The sequence below is a fragment of the Oryza glaberrima genome, chromosome 1 (genome assembly GCF_000147395.1).
Source record: "Oryza glaberrima chromosome 1, OglaRS2, whole genome shotgun sequence".
In the NCBI taxonomy this organism is placed as follows: Eukaryota; Viridiplantae; Streptophyta; class Magnoliopsida; order Poales; family Poaceae; genus Oryza; species Oryza glaberrima.
In genome coordinates this window covers 34553688-34566156 of record NC_068326.1, presented here as the reverse complement: position 1 = coordinate 34566156, position 12469 = coordinate 34553688, and the positions used below count along the sequence as shown (strand labels likewise).

At 46.8% G+C, this 12469-nt stretch overlaps 1 protein-coding gene across 1 annotated transcript; it reads right to left on the bottom strand.

Annotated features, from left to right (window-relative positions):
* Window positions 1–659: 659 nt before the first annotated feature.
* On the bottom strand, window positions 660–10617 carry LOC127752421 (G-type lectin S-receptor-like serine/threonine-protein kinase At2g19130). Its single transcript, XM_052277768.1, has 2 exons — window positions 10436–10617; window positions 660–3133 (listed from the first exon to the last, which is right to left on the bottom strand). Exons 1-2 carry the CDS (start codon window positions 10566–10568, stop codon window positions 873–875), a joined length of 2394 nt encoding a protein of 797 aa, XP_052133728.1. The 5' UTR covers window positions 10569–10617; the 3' UTR covers window positions 660–872.
* Between the last annotated feature and the right edge of the window lie 1852 nt (window positions 10618–12469).

Here is a 12469-nt window from a genome sequence, read left to right as displayed (position 1 = left end):
ACTTTCATTTGGTACCTGGTAGCAGTAGTAAATTATATAGTACTCCCTTAGACCTTAGTCATAAAATATACTGCTATACTTACAATACAGGTTAGAAAAAACATTTTAGTGGCCACTAGCCCACTAGTCAATTACTGTATACGAGAAAAATACGATTGGAGCACGTTAGATAGAAAATGGAGTCGATCTACATTTTTTTTCTCTTTCCCATGTTATTGACTGAATCTCATTAGTCATGGTGTGGTGTACGAATATATCAGATCAAATACAGTTAGAAGGGGAAAATATTTGAAACAAAGAAGAGTTCAAATCTAATGTCTGCAATCCGGAAAAAAAATTAAAGAAGATTCTATATCGAACAATACAGTTTAAAAACTGACTAAATTAATTCAAAATCAGAAATAAGCCACGATCTCGTCATACATAATTCACGTGTATTATCAGCTAATCACGCAACTACGCGAGTTTCAGCTGGCTTCATACCTTCATGATTTCATCAATGGTCTTTATCTAAAAAAAATGATATCATCAATGCTGTAAGGTTCAGTAAAGAAATAATGACATGATTTATCGTAAAATTAAATTGCGTGTACTAATCATACACCCTTATTTCGTCAAAACTTGCCGAAGCAAACATGGGGTGCAGTTTGGCTTTGCATTCAAACACCTAAATCAAGGAGTATGAACCTTTCTGGATCTTCTTACAAAACAAAAGCAACGTCTGAAAATATATTTTCCTTGACTCTGAGAATTTTTTTTATATAAAAAAAACACTTCAAAGGCCCAGTTTTACAACGACAAAGTCGAAAGGCCCAGTTATGATACTGGGCTTTGTCACCTCTACATCTTAGCGGCCCAAGCCCAGGCTCCCCTCACTTCGACGGTAATAAATCGGAGAAGAACTGCAAATAATTCGATTCATCGGCAAGGAGTTGAAGTGATCTCGGAATCGGCGGGACGCCGATCTCCACGAGCCCTTCGAGCACCTGCACCACCGTCGCCATGGCCGGCCTCGCGTTCTCGTCGTCCTGGATGCACCAGAACGCCACCCTGAATGCTCTCTCCGCCTCGCCCATGTCGGCGTCGCCGCCGAGCCGGCCGTCCACCACGGCGCTGACCAGCTCCTCCCGCCGGCCGTCGCCGACGCCGCCGACGAGCCTGCTCGCCGCCAGCAACGGGAGAATGTCCGCGGTGCCGTCCTCCCTCCGCTCCACGTTCCTCCTCCCCGACACGATCTCGAGCAGCGTCATGCCGTAGCTGAACACGTCCGCCTTCGCCGTCACAGCCGTGCCGGCGAGCCACTCCGGCGCGATGTACCCCACCGTGCCCCTCGCCGTGGTCAGCACGCGGCTGATGTCGCGGCCCATGAGCTTGGCGAGGCCGAAGTCGGCGACCTTGGGAGCAAACGAGCCATCGAGCAGTATGTTCTCTGGCTTGATGTCGCAGTGTATGATGCAATCCCTGCATTTCTCGTGGAGATAGTCTAATCCCCTTGCGATTCCAAGAGCAATCTGGTACCTCGTGTCCCAGCTCAGGACATGTTTTCTGCCGTCAAAAAGTTGCTTGTCCAGTGAACCATTTGGCATGTACTCGTAGACGAGTAGTCGTCGCGATTTCTCCGAACAAAACCCGAGCAATCGAATCAGGTTGACGTGTTGGATGTTGCCGATTGTGCTCACCTCTGCGCGAAACTGCTTCTCGCCCTGATGAAAACCTTCGAGCTTCTTCACGGCCACCATGGTCGCATCAGGCAACGACCCTTTGAACACTGAACCGAATGCACCTCCCCCGAGTTTTTCAGAGAAATTTTTTGTCATAGATTTCAGGTCACGGTATGTGAATGATATCAAGGAACCTTCCACTTGTGTCGTTCCCTTTACCATTCTTCTTCTCAAGATGACAACCAAGGCAGCTACCATGAGTGCTGCAACAATAGTAGCAACAATGGCAATAGTGATCAACTTCTTGGCATGCTTCTGCTTCTGGCTAGACAATTCTGAAGCAGCCAAGCGAATCAAAACAGCGTTGCTTCCTTGGCTACCGATGGCAGACACATCCTGCAGGTTGATGAGGTCTCCATGCCACAGTGAGCAGCTGCCGTTGTAGGAGTAAGCAGTGCAAGAACAACTTCTTAGGCATGCTTGCTCACACTGATCAGTACTTGTGGCCACCACACTCTCTGCATCGCTTGGTAATCTTACATTGCCCATCGTGTAGAACCGATCAGTACTCCTTCCTACCACCGAGCCATTGCTGCTGCACTGCAGCTCCACGTTTCTTCTGCACCCTGAAGTGTGATCTCCCTGCAACCATTCGCCAACGTTTTGCTCACCGAAGCCACGGAGGCAGCTACAAGATGCCATTGCATTCTCGGTGCAGACACTGAACGGCCCACACAACGAGTACACGTCGCACTGCGCTTTGGGCTGCGACCAGAACAGCATCCAGTCGTTGGCGCCGTTCATCCATGTCAAGAACTGGATCTGCCCCATCTCGCCCAAGACGAACCTCGTGAGGACCGAGTCGTCCTTGAGATCGTACACGAAGTAGCTCCCGTTCTCGCCATTGACGTAGTCGAAGGTGTACAGCGAGTTCGGGTAGATGCCGGTCGGCGTCATCTCCGGCACGCCGGTGAAGATGCGGCCGGTCCAGTTGCCGCTTGTCCAATACTGCTGTGTACTGTTCCATTCGAGCAGGTATTGGCTCGTGCCGTTCGGGTCCAGCTCGAGGGAGAACACGCCGGGGGCTGGGTCATTGCGTGCCTTCCATGCGACCAGACCAGTGCTCACGCCGGCGAGCTTGTTCCGGCCGAGCTTGCCGCCGGGGAGCCAGGTATTGCCGAAATGGTCGAAGCTCTGCCAGTGGATGATGGAGGTGTTCGATGCGTCTGCTAGGACAAGGTTACCGGTGTCGAGGATAACACCGACAGTTGAGTTGGAGGCGATCTTGGAGATGTTCGTGGACCAAATTGCAGTTGTTGAATTGTCGAGTAATACCATGTTGCCGTCGGTTGCTATGGTTAGCTGTGAGGTATCCGGATTCGAGATTGGAGAGCCCCTGTTTGCAACCCAGACCGGCGTGTGCTTGGAGATTTGGTTGTACCAGATGCCAATGTACCAATGTATTGAGTTCTCTGTTGCACATAAAAAATAGTTCGAGAAAGAAAGCTTATTATGCGGTGTTCCTTAATACTAGTTGGGAACCTTCCCTTCCAACATGGAAAACGGAGAAACACATTAGCACATGAGTAATTAACTATTAGCTAAAACTAACTTGAAAAATAGATTAATATGATTTTTAAAGCAACTTTCTTATAAAATTTTTTATAAACGTGCGCGTGAAAAATGAGAGATGAGAGAGTTGGGAACCTATACAAAGGAACACAACCTTAGTTGTCAAAGTCAACATTAACAATTAGTTAAAACCGAAGAATGTAGAAGTAATAATAGTAGAAACCAAAAGTTATCTTTACTATATTAAGACATAATCGTCCTCCTCTCTCCCCTACCGTGTGCAGCACCCTTAAAAAACCAAACCGGCCCATCTCTCTCACCCCGTATTACTCCAGATCCATTGCAATGCACGAGCATAGTATTATTTCAGAAAAGTAACGACTGTCGGCTGACATGCGTGCATTCATCAGCATCGCTAGAAAATTACAATGCCATGTGGATCGATCCAATACCGGCAGAAGTGGCATGTTTTAGATTAGGACTCCCTCTATTTTTTTTAAAGATGATGCTATTGACTTTTAAACATATGTATGGTCATTCGTCTTATTAAAAAAATTTATACAAATATATAAGATATAAATCACGCTTAAAGTAATGGGCTAATTGGATCAATGCCACTGCAAATGTGGCAAATCAGAAAAATGCCACTACTATTCATGAAATCGGGTAAGATGCTATTGTAATCTTCTAAAATTAAAATTATGCCACTCCATCATGATTTTTGTCAGGGTTATGGATACCACATACCTAATAGTAGTTCACTAAATCTCGGCATGACCCACCATATACCATGTCTTATACGGAAACAACCGAGGAGTTCCGCATAAGGAAGGATGAATAGAGTTCTACGTGGAAACGACAAGGACTACTCGGATTGTATCCATATGGGTTTCCCTAGTTCTACTTGGACAAGGGGATACCTATGTGTATAAATACAATGCCCCCTAGGAGGAGAGAGAGGACACGGAACAACAGATCAAGACACAAGATCAACATACAAGCCAACATACGCCAAGACAATAGGCCAGATATCGACTTCAGAGATAGGCATGGCTAGTCCTCTAGGACCCCTACGGTACCTATGGGCTATGGCTACCGTCAGGAGAGACATAGCGCTGTCTCTGATCTCGCCGGATGTGGATTCGAGGAGGAAGACTACCCTGTTGTCGACTACGAGTCAGATCTTCAGACCGCCATGTCGACAACAGTTAGATAGTCTACCCCAAATATTGTACTGGTGTGATTATGATGAATAAGAGCAACGACCGGCTACGACCAACAGGATGTAGGGTTATTACCTGACAATTTAGGGGCCCGAACCTGTATAAAAATCCTCATCTCCGTCTCTTTTACCTCAGTCTCGCATATATCCTAGTACCAACAATCCCCATATTATGCAAATACCGGAATCGCGACATCAAATGTCGACAATTTCCGTCCTCTCCGTCACATTTTCCGCTGTCTTTGTCTTCATTTTCTCGTCGTCCTCGTCTCGACGGTGGATGGGCAGCTAAAGGATGGCAGCACGACGGCGGAGGAGGGTAGGAGCAGTGAGAGGACAAGCTCACCCACGCCCCCCGCGCCTCTCCGCGACAGTCCTCGCCGGTGGTGGCCACGCCCGTGTCCCTGACAGTCCTCGGCAGCGGCTGCGCCCCTCCGCGACCTCCCCACGAGCGTCCTCGCCGGCAGCGGCCACGGTCGTGCTCGCGACCATCCTTGCCGACGGCGGCTATGAACGCACCCATCTCCGCCACCGTCCTCGGCAGCGGCTGTGCCCGCGCCCCTCCGCAACCTTCGAGACCTCCCCACGAGCGTCCTCAGCGGCGGCCGCCGCAGCCACTCTCGCGACAATCCTCGGCAACCTCCGCGACCTCCCCGCAAGCGTCCTCACCGGCGGCGGCCGCGGCCACGGCCGCTCTCGTGACCTTCTTCTCCGTTGGCGGTTGTGTCCACGCCCGCCTCCGCGACCGTCCTCGCCGGCGGCGGCGCCCCTCCGCAACCTCCCCGCGAGCGTCCTCGCCGACGGCGGCCTCGTCCTCTCGCCGCTTGCCTTCTCCCTGTCTTCTCGTCCTCTTGCTGTGAGCTAGCGCTGCCTCATCCTCGCCGCTCGCCGGCGCCGCGTCGCCTTCTCCCCACGCAAACGTAAGAGAGGAGGATGGCAACGTGAGAGAGGAGGATGGAAAAGTGATAGGAGTGGCATGGTTTCAATTTTAAAAATTTTCAGTGGCACCCAGCCGATAACGCGAATAGTGGTGGCATTTTTCTGATTTACCACATTTGCAGTGGTATGGATCCAATTAACCCTAAAGTAATTTGAGTGATAAAACAACTCACAACAAAATAAATTATAATTACGTAAATTTTTAAAATAAGACGAATGATCAAATATGTGACAAAAAAGTCAACCGAATCATTTATTAAAAAAATATAGGTAGTATCTATACTACTTTAAAAGCTAGTGGTGGTGGTGACAGTGAATCTACCTCCATCACTATCAACTAACATGTGAGACCCAGCATTAGTGGCAAGGGAAAAAGACTACTAGGTTGAAGCCTTGAAGGATGCCTTGAGTTATAACTATTTTTTCTTTTTGTTTCAGGATGGATTTGCCATAGGAAAAAGTACACCGAAGGTCCCTCAACTTGACATCGAGTTACAAAATCATTCCCCAACCGTAAAACCAGGTATCCAACGTCCCTTAACTAACCAAAACCGGTCACATATGGTCCTTCGGTGGTTTTGATCTCGGTTTTGTCCTACGTGGCAGCTGAGTCAGCGTGGGCCCCACGTGGGCCCCACATGTCAGGCTGCCACATCAGCCTCCTCTTCTCTCTCTTCCCTCTCTCTCTTTTCCCCTCTTCTCTCCCTTCCTCATCTCTCTCTCCCTTCTCTGACTCAACCGGCGGGAGGAGGAGGGCATTGGCAGCCGGCGATGGGCGACGCGATGGCGGTGATGGCGGCGACGGGCGACGCGACAGCGGTGGGGTGAGGAGCTACAGGCGGGCGGGCGACGGGAAGAGGCGGCGCGCGGGCGGCGAGGAGCAGCGCGCGGACGGGCGGCGCGCAGGCGGTGAGGAGCAGCGCGCGGGCTCCCCTGCCGGCCGCCGCCCACAAGGCCCACGAGGCAGAGGAACGGTGGCGACGATACGGCGGCGGGCGACACGGCATCGGCCTCGTCGGAGGCGAGCGCGTCGGTCCCACCCTCCTCGACCGCGCGGCGCGTGCGGCCGCCGGGGCGCGTGAAGAGGGCCCTCGCCGCGGCGTCGAAGTCGGGCGTGGAGACGGTGAGGTGGGCGGCGGCGGCGGCGGGGGGGGGGGGGGTGTGGATGGGAACGGCGGTCGGCGGGGGAAGGGGAGGGGAGCGAATCGAGGGACACCGGGACGGGAAGGGGAGCACCGCGTTGGAGAAGGCCGGCGAGGCGGTGGTGCGCAAAGCCGGCGGCACGGAGCGGGGCGAGGCAGTGCCGGACGACGACGACCATGATGGCGACATGTTCGAGGAGGAGGAGGACGCGCGCAGCTCCTCCCTCGCCGCGGCCTCCTCCGACCTCCTCCTCGAGTCCGGGCACCACCACCACCGCCAGCTCGCCGCCCACCCATCCATGGCGAACCCGAGGATAGCCGCCGCCCTCGCTGCCGCCCCCGCCGTCGTGTCGTCCCCATCGCTCTCCCTCTTCGTGTTCCTCACCTGGATTTGCCGGTGACACCCGTCCGCGCCCGTGCACACCGACCTACCGGGCCTTCTTCCCGTGTGCCATCGTCGAGAAGATGACGACGGCCGGTCGAGCTGATGGCGCCACCGCCGCCGCCTCCTCCCATCCTACTGCTGATCATCGTGGGCTCGTGGCACCGCCAGGATGCCCGTGGCGGTGGACGTCTCGCGGTGGCTAGGCGACCGCCCCGGCCTCCGCCGCTTAGCGTCGTCCATCACCGACGCTGCGCACCCCATCGCAGCCGCCGATAGGGAGGGACGACGTTCTTGGCGGAGCTCGTCGTCGTCGGAGGCGAGAGGGAGCTCGTCCGGTTTTCCCCGCCCGTCGTCGGCCTCCTTCTCCCGTCTCCTGGGCCACTCCGTTCCCGAGCTCGCACACGCGGCGACGCCACCACCTTCTCCCGCGTCGTCGTCGCCGCCGCCCCGGCCGCCGCCGCCGCGTCACCGGCTGCCGACACCATCCTCTCCACCCGCCGGCCGCCCGGCCGGCCTGCCCAGTCCGGAGAGAGGGAGAGAGAGAGGAGGAAAGGAGAGAAAGGGAGTGGCCGGCCTGCTGACGTGGCGTACTGACACGTGGGGCCCACGTGGGTCCTATGCTGACTCAGCCACCACGTCGGTCAAAACCGCCGAGGGATCTAATTTGCACTAGTTTCGTAAGTTGGGGATACGTTCTATCCGGTTTTGTGGTTAGAGGACGATTTTGTAACAAGATGTCAAGTTGAGGGACCTTCAGTGTACTTTTTCTATTTGCTATATGTCATAAGATATTTCAAGGCTAAAATTGTATTATAGTACAATATATACTGGTATAATAAATTAGAATAAAAATATATAACTCAGTTATCCTTCTTAAATTATGTTGCAGCGACGGGTATTTAACTAGTATTAGTATATAGTTTTAGTTATACACTAGAAAATTTGGCACACATGTTGGCATGCTAACCATTTAGCTCGTATGCTGTGGTTAGAGTTACTTTTAGAATGCATGAAAAAGATAATATTTGAAAAGATTAGCTAAAAAAATTGTTGACGTGTTTTTTTTTAAACAGTCGATTTGTCAGCCATGGTATTCAAGCCATGGATGGAAAACGTGAGTTACATATACTATATTATATTATAGAGACACTATAATTATACTATGACTACGTTTAGAAGTTTAGCCCCATATTTGAATTGATTTTTTTAATCAACGATCGTTGTAGCAAAATCTGTTGCATTTAAGAAAATGAAAAACATCACATTTTTCATCCATGTTTTTTTATAAAAAAATTCATAGCTTTTTATCAAATTCATGAAAATCAGAAGATATATTAAATAGGTCAGGAAGGAAGATACTGATGATGCTGTCCTTGTTGGCTAAACACAACATCCACCGATCAATCTTTTTTTTCTTACAGTTTTTCTGATGGAAAGATTAATTGAAGATGAAGAAGAATGGTTTGGAAGGTTCTGGATTTGGTCCAATAGGCTAATCCCTTCTTTCTAGATTTATTTTTTTCACTGAGAAATAACTTGGAGATTTATTTGAAAAATTACTGCGCCACGTGGAAGGTGGCACAAGCAGATGACGGTAAGGGCCGTTTAGGAAGTGAGATTAGATAACCGATACAATTACAATATTATTAAAGTATCTTTCGCATCAAACTAGACATATAATTTCCACGTATCAAATAAACTAGCATGGAGGCCTGCACAGATTACGTGGCTAATATCACTATATTTTCTCTCATATAATAGCATACATATTTTGTCAATTTATTATTAAAATATAGTAAAATAACAACATAATTTTAAACTTTGTACTAACTTTACCAAACTACTGATGTGTAATATACATATTGTATTGTATATACATGATAGTTATTATTTTTAAATATCAAATTTTAGTTATTTTTAAATTGTATTCCTATATGCACTTTAGAGTTTAGACTCGTCATTCAATATTCCTTATTTTTTAATTTTGAATTTTCGTTATTTGTAAATTGTATTTCTATATAGACTCTAGGCTCTTCTTCCAATATCAATTATTTTTAAATTTTGAATTTTTATTATTTCTAATTGTATTTCTATGTGAACTCTAAACTCATCTTTCAATATTATTTATTTTTTAATTTTAAATTTTAGTTATTTGTAAATTGTATTTCTGTACATACTCTAAACTCTACTTTTAATTTTATTATTTTTATTCCAAATTTTAGTTAGTTCTAAATTCCTATATAGACTTTATACTCTTTTTCTAATATTCTTTATTTCAAATTCCAAGTTTCTATTATTTCTTAATTGTATTTCTATAGGTACTCTATACTCTTATTCTGATATTATTTATTTTTTAATTCTGAATTTCAATTATTTCTATATTGTATTTCAATATGTACTCTATACTCTTCTTTCATTATTTTTTTTAATTCCGAATTTTAGTTATTGCTAAATTGTATTTCTATATGGACTCTAACCTAATTTTACTTTCCTTATTTTTTAATTCCGATTTTTAGCTATTTCTAAATTTTATTTCTATGTAGACTCTGTTTTTCTTTTTCTATAATTAATATGAGAATTTCTAGACAGTGAGAGCGAACGTGGAGTCTTCTTTTCTATTAATTTAATAAGTTAATAGATAGATATTACATATTCTGAATGGAGTGAGTAGTTATCAAGAAAAAGAAGAATAGCTCCCATCGGATGGTCTAAACAGCCAAAGAATAAGCCAAAATTTAAATTTTTAAACTTAATTTTGAGATATTTTTAATGTAGTTTTCTTTTTAGTATTGGCTTTTAAGTCACCAAGAACACATATATAAAAGTTTCACCTACAAATTCATTTTTATTCCCTAATAAGCCAATCACCAAGAACACATATATAAAAGTTTCACCTACAAATTCATTTTTATTCCCTAATAAGCCGTTTTGGCTTATTAGGGAAAAAAATCAAACGATGGGAGCCAATATTTCCAAAAAAAAAAAAAGAAAAGGAAATGTCCAAACAATCAAACCGCATTAATTGCGAAGCCTTGTATGCTTAGGGGGTGCTTAGATTTAGGGGTATAAAGTTTTGGTGTGTTGCATCAGTTATTATATAGGGTGTTGGGTGGGGTGTTCGGGCACTAATAAAAAAACTAATTACAGAATCCGTCCGTAAACCGCGAGACGAATTTATTAAGCCTAATTAATCCGTCATTAGCAAATGTTTATTATAGCACCACATTGTCAAATCATAGAGCAATTAGGCTTAAAAGATTCGTCTCGTAAATTAGTTGCAATCTGTACAATTAGTTGTTTTTAGACTATATTTAATACTTTATGCAAGTGTTTAAACGTTCGATATGATAGGGTGAAAAATTTTGCATGTGTGTGTTTTTCCGCATCAACAATACCGTTTAGCAGTCTAAAAACATGCGCGTGAAAAACGACAGAGGTGGGTCGGAAAAATGGGGGAATAACACAACCTTACAAGTTATTAGAACAATTAACAGAGAGCAGATTGACTCGATACCTGGCTGGAAGAAACCGAGCGCGAACTTGCCACGGCTGGACACCAGCAGCCTCTGGCTGCCGGACAACGGCCGGTCGGCGGCGACGGTGTCGGCGGCATCAGCAAACACCACAGCGCTTTGCAGCGTGGCCATGGCTATAACAAACAGGCAGGGCGGAACGAGAGCAGAGCAGGGAGGCGCCCCTGAGCTCGCCATCGTTCCACGGTCTTCGGAACGAAGGGACACGGAGCGGGCTGCTGTTAATAGACGACAGACATTCTACAGCAAATGTGGAAAGAAAGTGAAATGCGGCGGAAAAAAAAAGTGAACGGAGATTATTCCATTCAGATTGTTTGCTGCTGCGATGCCTAATGTCTTGATTACTCCATGTCATGTTGTGTGGAAATAAAACAATATATGTTATACTCCTTTAAAAAAAAAACAGTGATGAGATAATGAATCTGTCACCTACTTTCATTGTAAATTTTACAAATTACCCTTAAAACTTCTTAATAAACAATCAAATCTAAATTGATAGGCACATATAAAATTGAATTAAGATGAGCATTCTCTGTATAGAAAAATTGTAACGCATAATATTATAATATTTTTCCTTTTATCATTGGCGAACATTTCAGCTAAATATTCGAGAAAGAAAAATGGAACTCACAGCGTGGTGGAATGTTGAGATTATAGGCATATAATGATTTAATCTATTCCATAAATAAATCATGACATTACAGATAAAAACTAGCATAAACGCATCATTAGATCTACACATGTAAACTACACAGTATAACATGAACAGATCAAATATGCGCAACATATTGAACACGTACCGAGGTGACGGAAAGACCGGCTGCTTGGTCGAAACTTTTCGCAGGCGTCTACGAAGGCACGAAACACGCGAGCGAAGAGTAAGGCGAGCCGTCGCGAACGAACAGGGAGCAGTCGCGCGAAGCGCTTCCCAAAAACCTTATTGCCGCCTTCTCCCGGTGCAGGACGTCGAAGGCAGAGGTTCCGGAGACCTGCTCTCCCGATCGCCGGTGCACGCCGGCGAGCGAGATGGAGTAGTCTACGAGCGACGGCGCAGTACAGAGTAGGAGGCAAACCCTAGATTGATTTCGCGTGTGTTGTGTGAAGACGGCAGGTCGGTTTATATAGAGAAGGGTCGCTTGATCAGGGCGCCCGCAAGATCTCTACTGCGCGTAACCGAACCGGATAAGTCGCGCGTAACTTATCCGGACTCCACGCTGTTTGCACGCACCGGATTTTTCGGAACGTTTCCAAAACAAAAACGAATCCGAATTTGCAGCAAAACAAAACTGCAAAAGGAGGCTACATCTGCGCAAGGGTGAGAAGCCAATTTCTCGGACCATTCGACGCGTACGTCGTGCACGCGCGCCGCCTGCCCTGCCCTGCCCTGCCCTGTCCTGCCAGGCCAGGCGAGCGAGCGTGTGTTTCCTCTCTTCTCTCCACCACACATGCTTCAAGTGGCTAAGAGGGCATCCTTCCTTTTAAGGAGGTCCCCCTCTCCTAGAATAAGCAAGGTGGTACTAAACTCCACATGCATGCCATCCCATGAGGTGGGCTTTTGTGATTTTCCAAAGAATTAATCTTCGAGTGGGCTAAGGCCCATTCATTAATTCCAATAATCCCCCACCAAATCTCAAAATCCCACTGAGATTTGCCTTTTACAATGTACTGTTTATATACCAGCGGTTCGATGGAGACCGATTAAGGTTGAACATCCACCTAGAACTCCAAGCTACACTTACTCACAACTTGAACAATGGACTACGCCTTGAATTGCAAGTCTTGTGCAAGCAAGTTTCACTCAAAGTCTTATCTGGTACTAGACCGTCTGTAGACTACCCCTCGGGTGGAGCGTATAAGTCATACTCCTAGGTCTTTAGTAAGCTTCCTAGAAGATTTACCCAAAATCTTCATAGACTGCGACCAACAGTCAAGCTCACAAAGGTGAGTTCTTTCAAGAATGCTCTGCAGGACAACATCTTCGCTAATTAAAGCCAACAGAACTCATTAAGGCATAG